At 53.2% G+C, this 23,769-nt stretch overlaps 1 protein-coding gene across 5 annotated transcripts in view; it reads left to right on the top strand.

Moving 5' to 3' along the window:
• Afap1l2 (actin filament associated protein 1 like 2) overlaps positions 1-23,769 on the top strand; it is a 90,888-nt gene that overhangs the window by 64,697 nt on the left and 2,422 nt on the right. For 4 of the 5 annotated variants that reach the window (XM_048807375.1, XM_048807374.1, XM_048807378.1 and 1 more), the window contains 12 exons: positions 3,816-3,906; positions 9,409-9,611; positions 11,105-11,284; positions 14,089-14,178; positions 15,120-15,204; positions 15,692-15,796; positions 17,894-18,105; positions 19,844-19,989; positions 20,596-20,785; positions 21,329-21,568; positions 21,652-21,823; positions 22,022-22,177. In XM_048807375.1, coding sequence (XP_048663332.1) covers positions 3,816-3,906; positions 9,409-9,611; positions 11,105-11,284; positions 14,089-14,178; positions 15,120-15,204; positions 15,692-15,796; positions 17,894-18,105; positions 19,844-19,989; positions 20,596-20,785; positions 21,329-21,568; positions 21,652-21,823; positions 22,022-22,177 — 1,870 coding nt within the window. The remainder of the gene's footprint in view (positions 1-3,815; positions 3,907-9,408; positions 9,612-11,104; positions 11,285-14,088; positions 14,179-15,119; positions 15,205-15,691; positions 15,797-17,893; positions 18,106-19,843; positions 19,990-20,595; positions 20,786-21,328; positions 21,569-21,651; positions 21,824-22,021; positions 22,178-23,769) is intronic. The other variant, XM_048807377.1, reaches the window with a different exon arrangement.

Below are 23,769 nucleotides of genomic sequence, written 5' to 3'. Positions count from 1 at the left end.
CCCCCCCCCCGTGCTCTGGGGCACTGGGGAGAAGCACCTCCCTTCTGCTCTTTCACCCACTTGCCGAGGGCTTTGACCAGTGAGAGAAGCTGTGGTTCTCTGATGGAAGGCTTTCTGGTGTGTCCCAGGCTCACTCTCCGTTGGGTGGTAGCTGGACAGGGAGTGGCTCAGGGCCAGGGCCATACTTTCCTTCCTGAGTCCAGCATCTGATTGGGACCCGGGCACCTTGAACGTCTGCCAAGTGGAAGTGCCCTATCCATATGCCATGGGCCACAGGGTCCGCACCTGGTGGGTGGGGGTGTTCACCAGGCAGGCTCCCTGGCGCTGAGGGCCAGGCCTTCTAGAAATCTGTGGTTTGAAATCCCCAGCACCACCCCTGAGCTACATCCCCAGCCCTTTTTATTATTTGAGACAGGCTCTCACTCAATTGCCCAGGCTGGCTTCAAACTTGTGACCCTCCTACCTCAGCTTCCTGAGTCACTGTGACGATAGGCCTGTGTCTCTGGGCCCAGTTGACATATGTGTTTTACAAATGGGACCGGCATACAGGTTTGAACCAATTGGTCCTGGTGAGGGTGGCAGCCCCGGGCGCTGGCACGGTTTTTACTACTCTGTTGGAGTCTCATGTACCAACTGTGTGGCATGAAGGGCTGTGAATGAGGTAAGGGGCAGGGAGGCCAGTGGCCCCCTCCAGGAGACTTCCTGTGGCATCTTTGTCTGGGGACTGCTTGACCAGAGAGGCTTACGGCCATCTGGGAGCAACCTGGTGCCAGAGGTGGTCTCCCAGCCTCCCATGAGGACTTCCTGTGCAAGATGGGCCAGGCGTGTGGACAGCAGCCCTTATCCAGATCCCTCCTCGTTCTGTCCTAGGCACCCACCGCCACCCTCAGGGGTTCCAGGCGTGGTAGGTGGAAGGGTAGCATGGAGCTGGGATTCCCCCCTCCTGGCCCACATGAGTATGCAAGTGTGCACGCGTCTGAGCTCCCTTGGGCCTCTTCCGTCAAGCCTGGCCAAAGCAGCTGTAGGTCGTAGTCCAAGGGCTGCCGAGGAGTGGGGTGAGGAGCAGCCAGAGAGAGGATGAGAACCAGAGCCGTAGCTGGCTCATCAGAGGGACGTGGCAGCTCCACCCCAGGGCCTGGGCCTGGAGTGACCCTGTGACCTGCCCTCTTCAGGAACCCCTTCCTTCCTAACCTGACCCTGTAGCATCTGGGTGCCCCGGGACTCATCCACCTGAGTGCTGGGCTCCTCACCACTGCCACCCATGGGTGCTACAGAAGAGATCAGATGTCTGCCTGGAGTCCTCAGTGCCACTGGCCAGGCCAGGATTGTGGCCTGTCCCAGGCTCAGGATGCTTGTTACCCATAAGCTGGGACTTTCTCCACAATGATGTGGACCCTCACTCCACCCCCCTCTGTGGAGAGCGGGCCTTCCCAACAACAGAAGGGCAGCCAGAGGTCTGGAGCAACCTCGTGGGTGTGGACAGTGACTCAGGCAGCTGTGGCCTTCCCGGGCTGCTGGCTGTGCAGCCAGGTGCTGTGGTCACAGCAGGAGAAGCAGATGTTGCTGGCCACTGTTTACCTCTGGCCAGCACAGTCCTCTCCACCCACCTCCTCTGGAGGCCTGAACATGCACCCGTGTTTGTGAGCTGCCCTGTGGGAGAAGCAGCTGACCCCATAGAGGGGAATTGCCACAGTCAGTGTGGGCACCCGGGGGGACCCCCCACCAAGAGCTTTTCACAGGGCATGCACTGGGAGCAGGCCGTGTGGAGCTGCAAGGGTGCCTCATGTCATCTGGGCCACCCCTCTTCTTTAACTCTCTGTCTCATTGTAGTCGGGGTTGGCACTGTCCCTCTGGCCAAGTCACCCTGCCTCTGCTTTAGTGAAGTGAAGATTTTTGCAACACAGCCATGCTGCTTTAGCAGGCATTGTCCGTGGGTTCCTGTTCTGTGCTGCAACTGGAGAGTTGGACATCTGAGATAAGAGATCCAAGGGGCCCACAAATCCCCCAGATATTTGCTACTTGGCCCTTTATGAAAAAAATCTGTGAACCTCTGGTAAATCTCGAGCAGGGTGACTTTCTTCCCGTCTCTTCCTCTGAACAGTCAGAAAGTTATTTCTGGGATTGAAGTCAAATCTCTTCTGCATCTTCATTCAACATTCACTGTCTTCCCCAGCATAAAGATGTCGATGATTCAAATATCAGCCCTTTCTCGGATCCCTGGGGAGATTAGGACCCTCTCCTTTGATATCCAATAACAGGTCTTTCATGTGCCTGTGTTTAGAGGACTCTCTCCTGAGTTCTTAGGAAAATCATTTTCTCTTTTAACTTGACCTTAGTGTTTTTTGCCTCAGGAGCCTGGGGACCTGGGGCTCTGACTTGTTCCTCTGTAGCAAAGTGAGGTAGAGATTGGCATACACTGGGTCAGGCCCAAACAGTCCCCTTTGTATCCTTCCAGAATACATTGATTTGTCCTCTGCCAAATACATATACATGAAACTTCTCCATTTGCTATTTTTACATTTTATTTTCTTAGGTTAATAAAAATTAATATTTATTGAGTGCTTAATATTGCTGAGCCCAGTTTTATCTTTACAACAACCCCATGTGACACAGGTATTTCTACTCCATTTTGCACTAAAGCCCAGGTTGTTGAGAGTCACACAGCCGGAATATCAGGATATGAGCCTGACACAGGAAGTTGGATTCCTCACCACTGTCCTACCCTTCCCCTCTGGACTGATCCATTTAGATATTTCAGGGAGGCTTTTGGGAGACTCCTGAAATGTTGCTTGGTGCAGAAGGATCATTCTCTGCTCTGTCCTCTTCTAGCTGTGGGATCCTGATCCAGAGTCAGATCTTGGGTTCCTTGAGCTTCTCTCCATAGAGGCCACCTCCTCACACCCCCTTAGGGGTGCTCGCACCACCTGCTGAAAGGGGGCTTCCCAGAGGCTGCAACGGGAGCTCTGGCCAGCCCGATGCAGAGCCCAGGGCTGTCTGAGAAGACCCTCTGGCTGCTGAGGGCAGGGGAAGCTTCCCCTCTTGGACTCTGGGAAGCTGCCTGGGCCTCCCAGGGCTGCCCTTTCTCAGGCTGGTGGCTGGGGACAGCTGAGGAGCAGACACTTCTCCTGAGACTAACACAGGAAGCTGAAGGTCCTCTGCTCGCAGCTCTCAGTGTGGCCTGCTGCACGTTCGCGGCCCGGCAGCCACGTCCTCGGCCCCACTTAGTACCCGGTGGATTAGGAGATGCCCAGGTGATCCTGTAGCTGCACCCTCAGGGAGGGAGTTACTCCTGCTGGGGCTGGAGACCTTGGAGCCACCTCTGGGCTTGCCCAGCTCTGCTGTCTGAGGCCAGGAGGAGCTTGGAGGTTCAGTGGTGCAGCCGCCTGGCCTCTGCCGACCCTCTTCAGGGAGACCTGTCTCAGCTGCAGGACAGTAGTCCAGGGATTAGGCTCCTGTCACATCAACTGCCCTCTCTGCCCAACCTACAGACCCCTGGGTTGTGGATGGCCCCCACAATGCCCACCATTGTGTCCTTGCAGTTAGTGTGGCCAGGCCCCATGGGGAAGTGTTGAGTCTCAGAGAAAGCTCAGAATGGCCCTGGGATGATTCTTTTGCAGAGAAGGGAAGCGGCTTGGAGAGCCTGTGTCCCTGTGTGGGATCCCTGGGTTTCCATGCTGTCCCCTCCTCCCTGGTAGAACTCCGGGCAGGCTTCCCTTCCCTCTGGACCCCTTCCTCCTTCCCCCCCATAGGGTGGATCCAGGTTGCTCCCAGCATGCCTTTTCTGAAGGTGTCTGTTCTATCTGATCATGCCACAGATTCCAGAACGGAAACAGCCTGCTGTCCCAAAGATCGAGTCTCCAGAGGGTTACTATGAAGAGGCCGAGCCATACGACACGTCTGTCAATGGTACGTCCCAGCGGCTGGGGCTGGAGGGGACTCGCTGCTTTAACCCAGAGGTCGGGCCCACTCACCTGGTGGCCACCAACTCACTCATCCCTGGCTGGAAGGCAGAGGGGCTGCCATTCCCAGAGAAAATGGTAATCAGGGCATTTGGCCTTTGGTCTTCAATGTGATGCCAAGACCCACAGCCACCCAACCAGCCTGCCAGGAGGAGTGAGGATGGCCCGCAGCGAGCAGGCTCTCGGTGCTGGTATTGACTGTGCTCCCACCTGGATCTCCTCCATTCATCCCAGAAAGATGGTGGAGGAGGATCTGTTGGCCAAGGGGTGCCCGTCCCTGGGAAGCAATGGAAATGGAGGCCAGACACAGTCTGAGCTCAGCTTCCATGTTCTTCTGTGACTCGGAGTTGTTGTGCTCCCACTGTGTGACCAGGACAAGAGCACTCAGCTTCACTGGAAAGAAAATAGATACAAAGAAACCCAGAATACATTGTGTAGTGATAAGCCAAGCGTTAGGAAGGAAAACAGAACCGAGGCTAGACTTTGGCAGGAGAGGAGTGCTTTTCTCTGATGGCATGACTTTGGGCAGATCCCTGAATGTTGTGCCGAATGGATCACGCAGATACCTGTGGGAAGAACTTTCTAGAAAGTGTCAGTATTTGCGAAGGCCCTGGGGCAGAGGCCAGCATGGCAAGAACAGGTGAAGTAGGGGAAGATGAGGAGTGGAGGGCTGCAGGCCATGGTGAGGGCTTTGGAACTTTAAATGAAACTGCAAGCCTTTGGATGGGGTCCCTTAGTGACTGACCTCACTTAACTCCTGCACCCTGTATGAATGGCTACACAGGATGGCTCCATGCTGGAGCCATCCATTCTTGGCCAGTGTTCTCAGCCTGAGGAAGCTGGATCAGAGCTCAGCTTTCCCTTACTATAGTGAAATAGCTGAGATAACCCTTTTCTCTTTATAAGTTAGTTATTTTGGCTCATAGCTTTGGAGGTTCCAGTCCAAGACTGGACAGACCCATTGCTCAGAGTCTCTGGTGGGCAGCTGAATGGCAGTGCAAGCTACTTACCTCATGGCCAAGAAGCAATAGAACAAAGGGGATCCCACCATCCCCGCTGTGAGCACACCCCCAAGGCCTACAGCCCTACAGCCACAGGACCCTTACTTCTAAAGGTTCCAGTGCCTCCCAACAGCTCCACCCTGGGGACCACATCTTCAGCGTGGACCTTTGCAGGAGAGTCAACATCCAAACTCTAGCACCTTCTTCTCTTTTTCTCTTTCCTTCCTTTGTAAGTGAAAGGGTTTTGAAAGCACAGTGTGATTTGCAGATACGCACAGTGACGGTCCCTGCTGGTGGGAATAAACTTGGCAGAAGGGGGCGTGTGGTTCCATGAACAGCAGGACCCAGGATGAGACAGCACCAGTGACTTGGAGCCACGTCAGCTTCTCCTCTTCCTTCACACTGTACCTGCCGCCTCTAGTCCCAGGAACTGTGGGAGGCGAGGGCCTGTCCACCTGAGGATATTCTGAGTGGCTGGCCTTGTGGGTAGACGCCTCTTAGCTTCTCCCACTGAGCGCGTGTGACGTTGCCAAGTCACCTGCCCCGCTGTGATTTCAGACGGCAGCTGAGGGTGCGGGGCTGCTGTCTGGGCCCATCTTGAAGGTAGAGACAGTGACTCACTGCAGTGAGCACCTTTGTGTGTCTTAAGCCTGGCTCTCTAGGGTGTGGCCTGTGCCAGTCAGGGCCTGCCTCCCAGACATGCCCCAGGCCTGTTTGGGAGGCAGAAGCTTTATTTTGACACAAACAAGTGGTTGGGAAGACCTGGTTCTTGGTATTTGTCTCAGCCTGAGTCCCCCTGTTGTTTATAACTGGGACTAAAGGTCATCACCAGGACAGCTTCAGCTCACCCTGGGGAGTGGGTCAGGGAAGCCCTGGGGTGGAGGAAACCCAGCTGTGGAAACCCATAGTAAGGCGGGCAGGAAGAGGGCCTCGTCCCTCCTGTCAGGACAAGGTCTGAGGATGACCTGGGGAGAAGTGGCCACACTTGTTACAGAGGAGGACTTTCCTGCATGACAAGCCGGTCTGTCCTCACTTCCTGCCTGCTGTCCCCACACCTGCTTGGGTAGCGGGATGTGCAGGTTGCAGCAGGAGGAAGGAGCACTGGGCTCCAGCCCCTTCCTCTAGTTGTTTGGCCAATTACCATTTTGCTGACTTCCTGTCACAGGGTCAGTCTCTTGGATTCTTGTCCTGCTTTATCAGCAGTGTCCCTACGTGTGCTGCTGGGATGGGGTCCTCTCTCCAAGCAAATGTGTAGTGTGTGTCCTGATGGCTTCACATGGGAGTCTTTTCTTGCCCAGGACATTGGGTTCATCATTCATGATGTCTCCTGCTACGGGCATAGCAGCTGCTGTAACAAATAGCTCCATAGTGTCCATTTTTAGTGACAGGACCCAAATCTGCTGCTCACTCACAGAGCAGTTCACTAGGTATTTCTGGTTCCATGTAGTTTAGGAACCCAGGCTCCTTCCATGTTTGGCCATCCTTTCTCTGGGCCACTGAATCCTCTGCAGAGAGAGCAGAGAACCCCTAAGTGTTCCCTTAAAGCACCAGCCAACCCCTCAGAGGATCAAGTGCTAACCTCTGTGGACAGGCGGCCATGTTGCCACATGTGGGTCTCTGTACTTGGGTACGTCCCTCTCTTCATCTTGTCTCTCTCTCCTTGCCTCTGTGCTTCTGGACACCATGCAGGCCATTCTGGCAGATCTCTCCCTCCTGGAGTCCCCAGATGGGTGCAGGTGCCCGAAGGAGTCATTTACGCCACGATCACCTTGGGTACTGCTTGTCCCCAGAACTGGAATGCCAGTGATGCCGTGCCTGATGCCTGGCTTGGAGAGATGGGTGCATGTCCCGAGGACGGCACTGTCCTCTTCCCGTCCTCATGCATGGGTCCTGCATGTGCGCCCCACGTGCTGTCTTGCCAGGGGCATGGTTTGCTCTGCTTTCCACAGACCCCCGCCAGAAATATGGATGAATGATTCCAAGGGAGCCTGCATGGTTGTTCTGCCCTTGGTTCCTGAGGACTTTCCGCAGGACACAGTGGGGCACAGTCCTGATGGGATCACCTGAACATCCTGCCTTTCCTTCCTGCTTACCCTGCGCCCCCTGGAAGCCAAGAACCTGTTTTAAGAGAATCCTACATTTATGGTGTGCCGTGAGCCCTCATAGGGATAAATACAATTGTTAGTACATTTGCCCTAAATTTTCTCCTAGCTGCCGCAGGTACTACCACGGGCCGTTACTTCTCAGTTAGCTTCCTCTTACTGCAGGGAGGAGGACTAGCAGGTGTCAGAATTCTCCACAGAACACACAGGGCCACCTTAGGAGCCCATACTGGGGCTTTATCCGCCTTCACGCTGCCCTCTGGAGCTTCCCTCCCTTAATTTTTTGTTTCTGGAGGAAGAATCCCAACGACATTGTGTCATTTTTTAAATTTCACCTTTTGTACAGATGATGTCATATTGACAATGAGATTTTCCCCCTGTTCCCACTTCCCTATCAGATCAACTGTTTTGCGTCCTCTGAGCTACATTTCAGTCCTGACCTATTTGCAAAGAGACTTCTAATTGTGCCTTCTCCCCATTGCCACATCTCGGGGAGTTTGTTGAGTTGCCAACTAGTGTTCAGTCATTGATGGATTCTGAGTACATTGGTGCACTGAGTGGATGGAATCAGACTTTCCTTATCCGGGCCCCTTTGCTGACAGCTAAATAGCACTTGAATAAATAGATTCATTCAGGTAACATTCCTCCCTCTTCTTTTTTATCTTTATTTATTTATCATGCTGCTGGGATCCAACCAGAGACCCTAACCTCCAGCCCCTCTTCTTTTTGGAAAAACTAGTTTCCTAGGATAATCTCTGAGGACTGGGATTATTAGATCAAAGAACATAGGTATATTTATGGCTCTTGAAAAAACAAGCTGCCCGATTGTTTTCTGAGAGACTTGTGTGAATTTATGTTACTACCAGCACAGGGTCTCCTTGGGGGTAGTGCTGATTTTCCATCTTATTTAATAGGTATCAAATTATAAAGTATGCAGGTTTTTTTTATTAAGTCAGAAAGAGGAGTAGTACTACACTACTTTAAAAAAAGACATTAAAATAAAGTGTTGTTTTTAGAAATATTAAAACAAAATATATTTTCATTGGCACCACACCTAGAATAGCTGTTGCAGTGACATTGTTCCATTTTCTTACATTCTAACTCCAGTATGGTCTGTACCTTAGTATGCAAGAACCCAGCTATCAGGACAAGAGCTGCTGGAGTCTTCTGGGAAGAATTAAGTGCCCCGTGGGCTCTCCCTCTTCTGAATCAGAGTGTCATGGGACAGAAGAGAGGTGTCACTCACCTGAGTTGGTGGCAGAACAAGGACTGCTATGTGGAGGTCACTAGGAGCTAGACCTTGGGCCCTCTTTCTGAATAGGAGAGTGTCCAGTGATCAGGAGGGAGCCAGTTCCCTGTCCGTGGGGACTTCAGGCTGAGCATCAAGGTTATGACAAACAAGAGTTCTGCGCTGAGCCCGGGGTTGGGCCGGGAATCCTGGGTCCCTTTTCCCCAGGTTCTGCTGTTCAAGGATTGATGGGTTGAGCGATGGATTGTTCGGTGGATTTTCTTCGCCTGGTTTGGGGTGGCCTTGAATGCACCGGTGAGGCCTGGAGAGGCAGCAGGAGCAGGAACTAGAAGCCAGGGCAGGTGGAGTGTGCATAGAACTGTGCCTGGTTCATGCCGAGTTGAGATGGGGGATTCTTTCACAATGTGAGGAGGGCTCAGGACTGCTCTGAGTTAGGAACCAAGTAAAGGGACATTCGGCAGAGAGGGAGGGAACAGAGTTGGGAGGGTCGGAATGGGTTTGCTGAGAAGGGCTGTGACCAAGACAGCATACACGGGGCGGAAGTACCATCTTCCCAGAAAGCTGTTTCCTCCTGTGGATTACGTGGCCTTTTCTCTGACCTGGGACAGATCCAGGTCCAGGATAGAGACCTACAAAGCACATAGCTAGAGCTCTGGGGGCCTTTTCTTCCTGCCAAACCCTAAGAATGACAAAGTGCCAGGCCCAGAGGAGCCTGGAAAGATCCCCACCCCCGTGGCTTCATCCTTCCTTGGAAAAACAGGCTGCAGGGGACGCCTGGCTTCCGGGAGCACACAGTTGGTCTGTGGGGCAGTGTGTCCTCAGGGGAATCCAGAGAAGACAGAAAGGCAGAGACCAGGTTTTAGGTTATTTGGGTTTTGTGGCCCAAGGCAGCATGTGAGAAACCTCTCAAAGGGAATTAGGGACAAAAAGTCAGCTGTGGTCTTGCTTGGTGGCTGTGGGGCTGTTTCGAGGGCATGAGGGGCAGGAGGGTGGTGGTCATGGGCTCGGGCTGCTGAGGCCTGCTGCCCTCCCCAAAGTCACCTGTTTAGGGAGACGACCTTCCTGCAGGGCCCTGACCAAGCGCATCTTCCTTGCAGAGGACGGTGAGGCCGTGAGCAGCTCCTATGAGTCCTACGATGAAGAGGAGACCAAGGGCAAGGCCGCACTCTACCAGTGGCCCTCCCCGGAGGCCAGCATCGAGCTGATGCGGGACGCCCGCATCTGCGCCTTCCTGTGGCGCAAGAAGTGGCTGGGCCAGTGGGCCAAGCAGCTCTGCGTGATAAGGGACACCAGGCTCCTGGTCAGTTCCCGTCTTCTCTGCTTGGGGGGGAGGGTCAGGGAGGAGAGAGGTGCTCCCTGGTGTGCTCCCAGGGGCTTAGAGCCTGTTGATGTCAGGAGACTGTCACTGCTTCCCAACCTGAAATCACACGCAAGATTTTGAGAGTGCGGAAGAATGTGTTTTTTCTAGACTAGAAAGATCTAGAAGTTTTCATCAGGCTCTGAAAGGGGGCTGTGATTATCACTACCTCCCCCATCCTTCCCATCCCATGCACCCGTGTTTGAAAGACACATCTTTCTGTCTTCTGGTCCTTAATCACCTTTTAGCCATTGGAGCCCAGTGGCTTCCTGAGGCCAACCACCAGCCCCAGTTCTAGCTCCTGCTGTGGTCTGAGCAGCATGAGAATCATAGCTATCTTCTCAGAAACCATAACACTTTGAGCTACTAATTCTAAGTCAAGACCCATAAAGGAACCAGACATAGGACTCTGATGACAGTCTTGTTTCCTGTTACATTAAATTAAAATTCACAGTTCTGAGCTGGCTGTGTTGGCTGTGCATCTGTAGTCCCAGCTACTAGGGAAGCTGAGACAAGAGGATCACCTGAGCCCAGAAGTTCAAGGTTGGCGTGGGAAGCATAGACTTCATCTCAAAAAAAAAAAAAAAGAAAGAAATCAGTTTTAGGTCCTGACTTAAAGTTACATGGAATTATTATTCTCCTTTGGTCACAATGTACCCTGCTTTGTATAAATGTTATCGAGGTGATCCTGTCAAACAACCCCATGAGATCCCCATTTTACATTGAGGGCAAACCTTCACTCAGGGCAAAGCCTTTACTGCAGGCCAAAGCCCTTATCTGGGAGAGGAAGAAGGTACCTTCCTTTCTTGGCTAACACATCTTCCTGGTGAGACAGGAAATAAGCTTAGTTTTTTGCACCTGACGGATCCTTTACTGGGAAAGCCAAGCAAGAAATACAAATACAGAGAAGTAAGAAAAGTCCGTTCCACCTTGGAAAGCTAAGTTGTCTTCAGGGGACATAAGCTCATGAGCTGCTTAATGATGGCACACGTCCGAGAAACATGTCATCCGGCAATGCGATTGCTGTGTGAGCATCATAGTGTGTACCTACACAAACAGAGGCAGTCATATTATTAGACAATTTATCTCATGATGGGGCCACCGCGCATCACAACAATCCATTGCTGACCGAAACATCTCAAGTTGGGGCATGATTGTATTTTGGGAACCCCCTGCCCCCGGCTCAGAGCAGCCTTGAGCCATTTGGATGAGCAAGGTCCTGGAGCATCCCTACTTGAGGCTGGGGAGAAGTCGGATGCTGGGAATGGGATGGCTGGTATTTGTAGTGGAGGCTCTGGGCCTGCCATAGGGGGTCCAGCCTTCTAGTTTTGGGGGTAAAATCAGGCTCTTGGGGGGTCTTCAGCATTCAGGGGCCCCTGCTTTGCAGAATCCAGTGAGGCTAGTGCCCCTGGCAATGAGCATCTTTTCTCTTCCAGTGCTACAAATCCTCCAAGGACCACAGCCCTCAGCTAGACGTGAACTTGCTGGGCAGCAGCGTCATTCACAAGGAGAAGCAAGTGCGGAAGAAGGAGCACAAGCTGAAGATCATGCCCATGAACGCCGACGTGATTGTGCTGGGCCTGCAGAGCAAGGACCAGGCCGAGCAGTGGCTCCGGGTGAGCAAGGCGCAGGCTTCCTCCAGGCCTCACTCCAGGGGCTCCTGCAGTTCTGCTCCCAACTGGGACTGGGCCAGTAGTTGGAGTCCACTTGCCTTTTTGCCCCCCGTGAGGCAACACCAGGCTTCTTATTAAAGGGGTGTCTTCTGCTGCATCCCTGAAGTGTTTACCACAGGCTGTAGACTTTCAGCCAGCTGAACCCCGCGGTGACGTGGGCATGGTCATGCTCCCATCTTACAGGAATAGAGATTAAGGTGCAGAGGGCAGAGGTGACTGCCCAAGGTCACCTGGCAAGTGAGTGGCAGCACCTAGGACTGTCTTACCACAGCACTGGGTTTCCCGCCACCACAAATGCACCTGGCCCTCTGCTGTCACTCCCTCCAGGGTGTGATGCTGATGAAGCCCCTGGAGCGGGACTGGCCACCCCATGTTAAAGATGAGCTTGATGATTCTAGAAGCTGTAAGGTCTGTAACAAGAAGGGACCCTGGTGAGGCCTATGAGGGCCAGGGCCACCCTCTCCCTCCTTTTTGCTGCCCAGTTCGCTGTCGCGGCCACATTGACACATTTCCAGCATCATTCCCCTGCTGTCCCCTGCCACCTGGCTAAACATAACCACCATGGGGAGCCTGTCAGCAGCAGATCTGACCACCTGATTAAAGTGTGGCTGAAAATGGTACCTGCCCCAGGCACTGGCTATCCCAAGTGCTGAGTACCCTAGTTTTGGAGCAGGTGAGCTGTTTTTGTGAAACCACTAACTGTTTTGAGAAACCACTAAATGTTTTGAGAATTCTGGCCAGACCAAGTTCTAGGAGGAGCTGGCAGCTATCTCAGCCCTTATTGCAAAATGTCCAGGTGGTTTAAAGGCGGTCATACAGGAAAGAAGGGCCACCAGATGGACAGGCTTGTAGATTGTGGGGTTCCTAAGAGATTGTTAGCCCTTCAGAAAGGCCAAGGCTGGCATTCGAGAGCATGGGCTCTGGCCTCGAATCCTGGCTTCCTCCCTTTTGAGCTGAGTGATCTTGGGTTGGTTCCTTAATGCATGTGAAGTGCTACTGTGCTGCATCTGGGCAGAGTACGTGAAACTGGACCAGCACAGAGGTGACCACTGAGGACCAGAGTGCCAGAGGCTGATCTTGGGCTGCAGAGCTGACTAGGATCTGGGCTTGGAGCTGCTAGTTTGCTTTTGAACTTCCTCGTCTCACCAGGTCTCCCCTATGACTTTTGCCAGCTCTCCATATCCTCACCCTCACCTACTATGTGCACAGGAGCATGGGTGTGTGCACGCACACGTGCGCATACACATTTATACACACATGCATGCACATGTGTGCACCCACACATACAGTGTGGACATGCATGCGAGTACACATTTCCCTTACCCCCAGTTCCCAGTGCAGTTCCCTGCCTGCCCAGACCCATCTCTCCCTTCCCTGACCCCAGCTTCCTGCTCTAGACTCTCACGCCCTCTCCTAAGACCCCGGCCCCCACAGTCCCTGCTGGTGGCTTTAAAGACAAGAGCGCTTTCAGAAGGCACAGCCCATCTGTGTCCAGCCTTCACAGAGGGGCCTGTCTCCCAGGTCAGATGAGTGCAGAGGTGACCTGGCTGTCAGGGCCTGGCTCCAGAAGTCCCTGCCTCCTACAGTGGCTGGTCAGCCTGCCTCAGGGCTCCCCATCAAGCTGTCTGGGACTTGTAGAACCTGCCCACCGTCCCTGGGCCTCCTGATTCTTCAGAATCACACTTGACATATTAAGGACAGGAATGTATGTGCCTGCCCTGTGCTGGGTACTGGACACTCAAGTCCCCAAAGCCACTCTGTAGAGGTGCTCTATCTTATAGATGCCAGGGCTGGGGCTTGGGCCCAAGGTCACATGGCTAGTCGGCCCACCAACCCTCTTCTTATGAAACTGTGTCATATATTCTTTGTGGAACAAAGACCCTAACTGGAGTCAGTGTTGAAAGTGAGAATTGTCTTGTTTCCCTTCCCCATAACTGTTCTTCCTTGTGTTCTTTGGCTTTTGTGATGTTAAGCCCATTCCACAAATTTCTCTAGGCAAAGATCGAAAAGGAAGGGGACTTAAATTGCTCTTACTAATTCTGTACCTCCAAAGGGCTTTGCAATTATGTATATATGTGTGCGTGTGTGGCTGGCCTGCCAGCCTGGGCTGTGCCCCTCTGAGAATCCCCGAGGTGGCCCCTGGCTCAGAAGGGGGGTGGGTGCATTACTGTTTAGTGAAGTCAGAGCCACCTCTGAACTTTGTGTGTCCCCAGCCCAGGCCCTGGGTGGCAGTGAAAAGGCTTTTTCCCAGGGAGGCTGGGAGGGATGGTAGCGGGCAAGTTTGGAGAGATGGTAATGGTGGTCAGCTCAAGGCAATCGGCTGGCCTGCTCCCGAGTGGCGTGGAGAGTCCAGAGCCAGCCCATGGCCCCCACTGCCAGAGGACTGTCTAACAAATGGGACTGTTCGTGTCACCCATAGCAGAGCAGCTGGCAGGAAGGGGCTCAGGGAGCTGAAGGCTGGCTGCTCTGGCCATCTTGGGGCTCTGCTGCAAAGGCCCCTCACCGACACCCAGAACATGTGGGACCTGTAGCCATGGGCCTGTGCCACCAGGTTCAACCACTGCAGCCTCCACAACTGAGTCCCATGGGGCCCGGGGCAGGGGCAGTGCTTCTCTGTTCCTTTCAGCTATGGGTCTTCTCTGTACCCACTCTCCCAGCCCCGAGGGCCCCTGCCTTGGTCTGGCTGTGTGTGCAGGTGGAAGGGCCTTCCAAGGACCCTGGCCTCATTGAGGGTGTTCTTGCCTCAGGTCATCCAGGAGGTGAGCGGCCTGCCTTCTGAAGGAGCCTCCGAGGGAAACCAGTACATCCCAGATGCCCAGCGCCTGTGCTGTCAGCGGGTAAGGCTCTGCCCGCCTGTGAGTGAGTGCCATCTGCCCTTCTTCCACACGAATTTCAAGTGTAAAATTGGGAGCTTTGTTTTTGTATTTCAACTCAATTAAAAGAAACATACAATGCTTGGACAAGGGCAGTGGCTTTAGTTTGGCAGGAAGAAGGATGAAATAGATACAGGGCTAAAATATTTTCTTGCTAGGGCGGGGGCAGTGTTATTAGAGCAAAAGTCACTTCGCCCTACATGCTTCAGCTGGGAGATTCATTCTATGAGGCTCTTCCTTCCTGCTCGTTCCCCTGCGGAGCCTCTGGGTGGGGCAGTCTTGACGTGTCCCCTACCTCTAGAGGGCTCAGGGTGCCTTTGCCTGGAGCCTGGGCTTGAGGTCAAGGAAATCGGGTGGAGGGCTGTCACCTGCAGGGTCACCCCTTAGGTCCCTGAGTATCTGCAGGTGGGTACCCTGAAGCCTGGCAGTGCAGAGGGCCCCTGCCAGGGAATGGAAGCAAGAGGGCCCACGCGTCTCTCAGGCCCCTGGAGACGTGCTGCAGCATGGCCACAGGGACTTGAGAGGGGCTGGGCAGTGGTGGTCTCCCGCATTCTGTGGCAGGGTGAATTTGTGTCCTTCCTGTTGAGGTAAGAACTGAGGACCTCTCTGTGGTGTTTCCATGGCCAGGTGCCACTCTTCCTGGGTCCTGCCTCAGGCCAGGCTGGTTGGTTGGGGCCATCAGCTTGCTTCCTAGAATAGGTGGTTGACTGGAATGATCCCGAGTCACATTCAACCAGCTACAGCTAGTCCCCACCCGCCAAGTCAGCGTAGATGGAGATTATCCCTGTCTGCACCCAAGATGCATCTAATCTCTCTTAAATTGAAGTTCTCAATGTAACCATTCCCAGCCAGTGGTTCCCATTCATCTCTCTCTCTACACCCCCCCCCCTTTTTCTTTCCTGTAGCCAGATATAGCTGAAAAGTACCTGTCTGCTCCAGAGTACGGAAGCTCCACAGACAGCCACCCTGAGGTCCCAGAGACCAAAGACGGTAACACCACTGTGGCTGGCGGCCTCGTGGTGGGGAGGGTGACATTATTCCACGATGAGACTTGGCCATCTGACTCAACCCTAATGGGTTTCAACAGCTGATTCTAAGAAACCCTCCAACTTATAAACCATTGGAAATCCTGCATCTGATAGATCCTGGGAAACTGGAGAGGTGACCAAATTGAAGTTAAGTCTCATGAAAGGCTGAGGATGGAGTATTCTGTCTCTTCTTGTTTGCCAACCTACTTCAAATCCTTTGAGCCATATAGTCTGTAAAGAGTCTCAAGTGCTTATCTGTTCTTATAGAACAGAGAAGGCCGAGTACCCCCTTGACGGTGTGACTTTGGAGACAGCCAATTCTAGGGAGCAGACGTGTGTGCGTGCGCGCGCGCACATGCAGGCAGGGAGCAAGAGGGTTCTGGAGGGGCTGAGTTTGCATGTGGGTGGGCTGCGTACAACACTGATTGCTTTATCTCTCCTCTTGACAGTCAAAAAGAAATGTTCTGCTGGCCTCAAGCTGAGCAACCTAATGAACCTGGGCAGGAAGAAATCCACCTCGCTGGAGCCCCCAGAGAGGTCCCTGGAGACATCTAGTAAGAACCCTAGCTGCCTCCAGGACCTAGGGCTGGAGCCCAGACCACGAAGGCAGGGGGTTCCAGGGCCGGTTTAAGCACCTCTAGGGATGGCAAGCACACAGCCCCTGGTTTTAGTTTGTCTTTGTTGTAGGTAGTCCTTGTGCTGAGCCGGAGTCGGTCTTATTACAGTGTTGGATCCTTTGTGAAAGGGGAACTAATCAGTGTCCCCCAAGTGTTCTTTAAAGACTGATGCTTAGTTGATCAGTGTGGGGGGTGGGGGGCATGGCAGACACAGTGTCAGGACAGGGGAAGGCGGGTGGAAGGCACAGTCTAAAGATCTTCAGCCCAAGAGAGAGGATGGCTTTTCCCCCTAAGCATGCACTTGGCCTTCCTTGTGGCAGTCAGGACTCGGGGACATGGAGAACCTCTTCTGCCCTTGGTCAGACATGGCATGTGGACTTCAGCCTTAAAGGCAGGTGGAGCTGAGGAGGCTAGAACCACCTGGGGCAGCAGCAAAGACTCAGAACAGGCGGGCCGAGGAAGGGAAAGTGAGAAGCCCGTGTGGCTGGACCGGAGGACATTATAGGGGCTGGTAGGTTCTTAGATGTCATTGTCACTGCCCTCGATCCGGAAACCAAGGTCAGAGGGTAAAGACACTGATGTGAGGGATCTTAATCCCCAAACTGGGGTTCTCGACTGCAGCCCTCCTTGGGGCCTGAAGGCCATTACTGTCTGCCTTTGGGCCTTTTCCTTGTGGAATGATGTCCTCTCCCAAGAGTCTTTTCTGAGGCCCAGTTAGGTTCTCTTCTTGTTTGAGGCTGGCAGGATGGTGGGTGGAATAGGAAAGGAGTGGAGGAGTGGTGGTGCACGCCTGTAATCCCAGCAGCTAGGAAAAATGAGGCAGGAGGATCACAAGTTCAAATCCAGCCTCAGCATCTTAGGCCCTAAGCAACTTAGCGAGATCCTGTCTTTGGGGTTGTGGCTCAGTGGTTAAGCACCCTGGGTTCAATCTCTGGTACCAAAAAAAAAAAAAAGAAAGAAAGAAAAATGGAGTGGTCTCCTGCTTCTCTGGCCAGGACGATGGGTAGTGCCTGGGTCTGTCTGCCCCTGCAGTCTGGGAACCTGATCCCTGTGCGTCACTGTCTGGGAGATGGTTGGGTCATTGCTGGAAGTCTACTCTCTCAGCCAACTATGCTCCTGTCCCTTGGGGGCAGGCCAGAGAGAACACAGTGGCTGTCCTCCCCAAGACTTAGATGCTTAAGATCTGAGCTCCTGCCTTTCCAGACCAAACTGCACTTTGTAAGTCAGTGTATCTGAGAAGGTGAGGAGCAAAGAGCTATCGACTCACTGCACAGGTGGAAGGAGGGTCCTGAGGCTGCATTTTACGCATCCTTGTCACTTGCAGGGACAAAGCTGCGTGTGGTGGATAGTATCAACTCAGTAAACACTTATCTGATGTGGGAAAAGCCTTGTCCTCTCCTTGGGAAGCTGAACACAGCACACAGCAACCCTCTGAGAACTAAAGAATGGCATGATGGGTGCTGGCAGCCCGTGTGCCTAGAGGAAATGGGGTCCCTGGTGGATAAGACAGACCTTGGGCATTAGAGAGGCCACGATGCAGTTCCTGACTTTGGGAAGCAGGTGTGTCCAGGTGGGGAGGCTGACGTGGAGGCAGAGTGTTTCACTGGACCAGGTTCCAGGTGCTCTGATGGAAGGCAGACCAAGGGGAGGAGGAGCTGAATGCTGCACAGGCTGAGTCTGAACAGCTGGGGGATGCAAAGGCTGTCGGGAACCAAGAAAGCTGCAGCTGCAGAGGCAGCAGGGTTGAGCCAGCAGCTGGGAGATGGGGTGGGCAAGCTTCCTGCCACACTGACCTGGGTGACCTGTGGTTAGGAGGGAGTGCTGCTGAGGGCCTGGCTGCTTACACACAGAAAGAAAACTAGGGACTTTGAGATCCACAAGCTTCCATGCAATATGAAAGGCATGGACAGTTCTGAAATTGATGCCAGAGGACAGTCTTGTGAGGCCCAGAGGCCCTCCTGCAGCCATGTCCCCTCCTGCAGGTGTGTGGCCCCAGCTCCTTCTCAGCCTCACCCCACTGCATGTCTCCTGCAGGTTACCTGAATGTTCTGGTGAACAGCCAGTGGAAGTCACGCTGGTGCTCCGTCAGGGACAGCCACCTGCACTTCTACCAGGACCGGAACCGCAGCAAGGTGGCCCAGCAGCCCCTCAGCCTGGTGGGCTGTGAGGTGGTCCCAGATCCCAGCCCCGACCATCTCTACTCCTTCCGCATCCTCCACGGAGGGGAGGAGCTGGCCAAGCTCGAGGTACCACTGGCCCCTAGGAGGATGTGGGCAGCAGGGACAGCCAGGGCTGGTGGCTGCAGGTCTCCAGGGCTGTGATCCTGCTGAGGCAGGATCCACCTAGCCTCAGGCCATTTTTAGTTCCCTTGTCTGTGATTGTTTGCATTTAAAAAAAAAAAAATGTCCACTCCTGTTCCAACCTCAGGGTGGTTGTGTTACAGGAGTGGGGCAATGAGCTACTTCCTGCCCTTAGAGCAGGCAGAGTATTTATAACTCCCAGAGCTGCCAGAAAGGCTCTAGGATTCAAATGGGTGCCAGTTTGTGTCACCACCAGGAGGGCTGGTACTTAGGAATGAGGACTGACAGAGCTTATCTGGGGGACAGGATTTGCTCTGTGATACATTTCTCCCATTCCCCACCCTCTGATGTGATGTTACATTTATAATCAGGAGGTGACATAATGCCTTGCTGGGAGCTCTGCAGGTGGAGCTGATGGCATATACTTGCCCATTAAGTCCTGTTGGCTTAGTCCTTTATCCCAGGTCTTCCTCCAAATTTTGCTCTAACACTGCCCTCTAGTGGCTAAAACATCCACATCATAATAGCTTCCTAAAGATGAGCTTGGTCCGTCCATTTGACAATCGGCAAATATCTGCTCAGAACCATAAAGTGGAAGACAAAAGAGACAGATGCCCCCTGCTCTGATGGAACTTATATTCTAGTTTGTGAATGTGAGGATATTTGGCTAATTACCCAATTAATTGCTTAGTTACAGTTGCTGCAAACAAGTGAGGCAAGTACCAGGCAGGTTGGATGGGGACTGGCTGGAGATGAGGCTGGGAGTGGGCAGGGCTTGATCCTAGGAGTAATGGGATCCCTGGCCCTCAAAGGAGGTGGCAGGTTCAGATGTAGATTTCAAGATGCTTCATCCAGCTATTAGGTGAGGGATGGACAGAAAGAGACCTGTCAGGAAGCTGCTACAGTTGCCCCAGGCAAAGATGGTAGGAGCCTACACTTGGGGACCCCCATGAAAAGCAGTATTGAGAAATTCAGTTGAAAATACGTGGGAGAAGGAAACCAACTACCATTCAATTGGGCTTACAGCTGCCTCTCCATTTAAGAAAAACTCAGTGTGTGTGGTATAATGCCCAAATGCTGGTTTTCCTCATGAAGATAAACCTGAAGCTTTTATAGAATTCCTAGATTTTTCTCACTCTAAAGGCAAGAAACGATGTTGGCATTTTAATAGAAGTGCCCAAAGTGTGTGTTGGATTAGAACGCATTATACCCCAGAGGGGAAACACCAAATTCACTGGAATTTAGGTGATAATTAGTAGAGCTACTTGATCTGCTGTTAGGTCTTTAAGATGCCTTGACTTGAAGTCATAAGTAAATTTGAATAGTATTCCTTAGCAAGGTCCAGGCAGTCTGGTATGTATGGATTAGAGTGATAAACAGTGAAGTGAGCATCGTGACACAGAGGTGTCAACCTACAATACAATTCTTCATTGTAATAACTGTTAACAGTTATTTCTAGAAGCACATATAGGCATATAAATGACCTGATATTTTGGACTAATATCCAGGGCATCACAGAGGTGGTCACAGATGGAAATGGGGTCCCTGGGGGTGGGATATGCTGTTGAAGATCATGCCCAAGCCAGGCTGTTTCAGAGACTTGACAGGCAGGACCGGGATCAGGCAATGGCATTGTGGTGGCCTGGGGGGGAGGCCTGGCTCATGTCTCTCGGCCTCCCTCTAGGCCAAGTCTTCCGAGGAGATGGGCCACTGGCTAGGCCTCCTGCTGTCCGAGTCAGGCTCCAAGACAGACCCGGAAGACTTTACCTACGACTACGTGGACGCTGAGAGAGTCTCCTGTATCGTGAGCGCGGCCAAAACCTCTCTCCTGTGAGTTGGAAGGGCCTCCCGTTATGCCCTCTCCCCCTCCCAGCCCTGCTTCTAGACCCTGGGCCGGGGCCAGACTCTGGTGCAGAGCTGGAACAGAGCAGCCACTGACAGCATGGGCTCAGCCCTGTCCTGTCCATTGGCAGGAAGATGTGAAGTCCTAGGCCAAGGGGCAGCCCTCAGGGAGGTCCTGCTAAGATCTGCAAGCTGAGCTGGGCTCTGGCTGGACACTCCCCAGCTCCCTAGGGCAGAGTGGGTTCCTGTCCTTTGTCTTTACACCAATTCAGCACTTGATGCCTCACAGGGAGGCGGAGCTGGGACTGGTGAAAGCCAACCAGGCCACTGAAGCAGAATCCATTTTCTTATGCATAAAACAGGACTAGTGTGTGGTGTACCCTGCCCCAGGGGTATTGTGCAGAGCCAGGGGAGGCTCCTAAAAGAGAGGTGTCGGGGGAGGTGGCCACAGGATGCTAAGAGGAGGGGCATGGGGCAGGGGAATGTTTTGGGTGGGGGGATCTGGACCCAAGAGTTCCAGGGCAAAGGCTCTGGGAAGAGAGAGATGCCCCCAAACACATGGAGGCAGGCCTTCACCCCCATATCTCCATGCAGCCAAAGCCCTGCATCCTGGCGAGTCCACCCCCTGTCCTGGGTGCCTAGCGCATGCTGTGTCTGGCCCGTGTCTTCCAGACTGATGCAGAGAAAGTTCTCAGAGCCCAACACTTACATCGACGGGCTGCCCAGCCAGGACCGCCAGGAGGAGCTGTATGACGACGTGGAGATGTCAGAGCTGACGGCCGCGGTAAGGGCTTGGAGGGCAGCAGCTCCAGTCCTCCTCCTGCCAGCCCTGTGCACCCCCATGCTGGTGGTGGTCAGGTTGTCTCCAAGATGAGTGGTTTCTAAGTCACCTGAAGGCCATCAGTGTAGACCCCAGGTGCAGCCGGCTTAGTTCTGTATATGGCCTGGCTTGGCCTGCGGCAGTGCTAGGGGCAGGGTGGCACCCTTAGCCATCCAGTCCCACACAGGGCTGAGGTGGGTGTCACTACCCAGCAGTTCCTGGCATGGAGCCTTGCTCTGCTGGGGCTCTGCGGGTGATCTCATTGAATTCCACCCACTACGGGAAGCGCTGCCGGTTCCCTCTGTACAGATGAGGAAGTGAGGGTCAGGGAAGGTGAACGCTGGGCCTGAGTCTTCCTCCAGCCTCTGGAGTGGCACTACCAGGTCTCAACAGGAGGCTTGGCGTGTCTGGGAACCCCGGGAGGAGACAGGCGCTCTGAGGCAGGGCTGGTGCCCCGTCACAACTGGGAAACGGAGTAATGCTGGATGGCATCTGCCTCTTTTACAGGTGGAACCCGCGGAGGAAGCCCCCCCTGCCGTAGATGCACCCTCTGAGAGTGAGCTTGACCGGGTGTACCTGGACCTCACACCAGTCAAGTCCTTCCTGTACAGCTCCGGCGGAGCCCAGGCTCAGACCTTCTTCCCTCCGTCTCCACCCTTCGATGATCCAGCCGAGGCCCTCCCTGCAGACCCAGGTCCGGCCCCAGATGAGCCCTGCACCAAGTCTGCAGAGAACCCAGAGCATCAGGTACAGGCCGGTCCCTGCAGAGGGTTGACCACCTTCCTGTGTGCCCATCCTCCAGATGAATTTTGTGTTTTCTCCCCACACAGAGGCAGCTGGAGAGCCTGGAGCCCGAGGAGCCTTCCCTGAGAATCACCACAGTCAAATTCCAGCCTGAGCAGCAGAGAATCTCCTTCCCACCAAACTGCCCCGATACTGTGGCTGTCACCCCAGCTAGCGCCAGCCCACCTGTGAAGGACAGGTTGCGAGTGACCAGTGCAGGTACCTATGCAAGATCAGCGCTTAGCGTTTTGTACTTGGCTCAGAGAAGTTAGCCCTATTCCCTCCCTTTCAGATGAGGAAATAGGTTCAAAGAGGTATCTTCTGCTCCAGCCTTGGGTTCTGAGTCTGGGGAGTAGTTGGGGACAGCCCTAACAATCGAGCTCGGCTGACTTGGAACATCCCCTTCTGGGTCTACAGAAATCAAACTTGGCAAGAATCGGACAGAGGCTGAGGTGAAGCGGTACACAGAGGAGAAAGACAGACTTGAGAAGAAGAAGGAAGAGATCCGGGGGCACCTGGCTCAGCTCCGGAAAGAGAAACGGGAGCTGAAAGAGACCCTGTTAAAGTGTGCAGGTAAGGGGCCTCCAGGTGGGGAGGGCCCAGGGCTGGGCTCTCAGCTTAGGGGACATAAGGGCTTTTTGTCGCTGGCTTCCAGATCTCTGGGCCTGAGCCCCTTCACCTGCGGCACACCCTTGTCCCCTCTAGCCCTGTCTGAAAGGCTGCAATCCCACAGAGGGACCCCTGACCCAGCCCAAGCAGACCAGCAGGTAGCTGGCTAGCTTAAGGTAGAAATCTTAAAAAAAAAAAAAAAAAAAAAAAAATGTACCATTCCTGGGCCCATCTTTCGATGCCCTGCCAAGGCCTTGTTTTGAGATGTGGGTCAGCAGAATGGTCTCTGCCACACTGGTAAAGCATCGACCTCCAGACTCACTCCTTTGAAGTGAATCAAAGTTTAAGATACTTGTAAAGCAAATCTGACGCCTTCCTGATTGTCTTCCAAATCACTCTCCTATCGCTGGACAACTGTTTTCTAGCAACTTCCCTCTTGTAGAACCTACTGTAACCTTGAATTTCTGACAGTAGCTTTGTGCTCACTTAATATTTAAATTTTAGAGTTGCATGAACAAGCCCAATAGGCATAGTAGGTATGGGGACAAATGTAGCTGCTTTCTGGGAAGCTTACGATTGCTAAAGGAAGGTCTTGGGGTTGCAGTCACCCAGTTTTAAAATACTGGCTTTGCTGAGATAGTTGTCATGTAGTTGACCCATTTAAAGTGACCAAGTCAATGGTTTTTAGTATTTTCATAGTTTTGTAGCCATCACCACAATCAAGTTTTGGATCCCCAAGCCTGATATCGGTCATTCTCCCACTTTCTTACCCCAGTCTATCATCTGTCACTCTAAACAGCCACCCTCTGTTGCCGAGGTGTTCCTGGCTGGGCTTACTTTTGACTCAGCTGAGACTAGAGGGCTGGGACATGAGCTGATGTGGGTGACCCAGGCTCATCTGTGACGGTGCTTGGAAAGCCCTGAAAGCCCCCGGCTGGTGTGAGGCAGGGACTCCCTACCCTTTCTCCTTAATGGATAGTCCAGGCTGGAGAAGAGAATTTTCACTATGGTTTATTCTCCTTGCAAATAAGCCCTTGAGATCCAGATGATAAGTGATTCTCCAAGTATCGATACTGACCAGCAAATAACTATATTGTCTTTAAATGTCAGTACCAAAAATATCACTTCAGATATTCTCCACTTAATTTTTCTCTATGAATTTTCCCTAAACAGTGGCCCCTCTTACCGCTTGTCTCTGACTGAGGCCCGCGGGTGATCAATTACCACAAAGCCTGCAAACAACCTGGTGGCTGTTGACTCACACTTGGGACTATATTGACCCCATGTGGTGCCATCCTTTCCTCCAGCAATGGGCTCCTGCAGCCTGCAGGTGGTTTCTTAGCCCTCTTTTATGTATTTTATCCCTAGGGGCTAAGGTCAGGCCTCGGGAAGCACAAGACCCAGGGCATAGAGGGAACTGTGGGGGTAGCCAGAGAACCCAGCCTCTCTCATGCTTTAGCTGCAAGAATAGCAAGATCTCAGAACCCCTGCGAGCCCACCAGAAGAGACTCACCCTTCCAAGGAAGATTTCCCAGGCTTTGTAGAACGCTCACACA

The sequence above is a fragment of the Marmota marmota genome, unplaced genomic scaffold (assembly GCF_001458135.2).
Source record: "Marmota marmota marmota unplaced genomic scaffold, marMar, whole genome shotgun sequence".
NCBI classification, from domain to species: Eukaryota; Metazoa; Chordata; class Mammalia; order Rodentia; family Sciuridae; genus Marmota; species Marmota marmota.
This window is presented reverse-complemented; position numbering and strand designations above follow the sequence as displayed.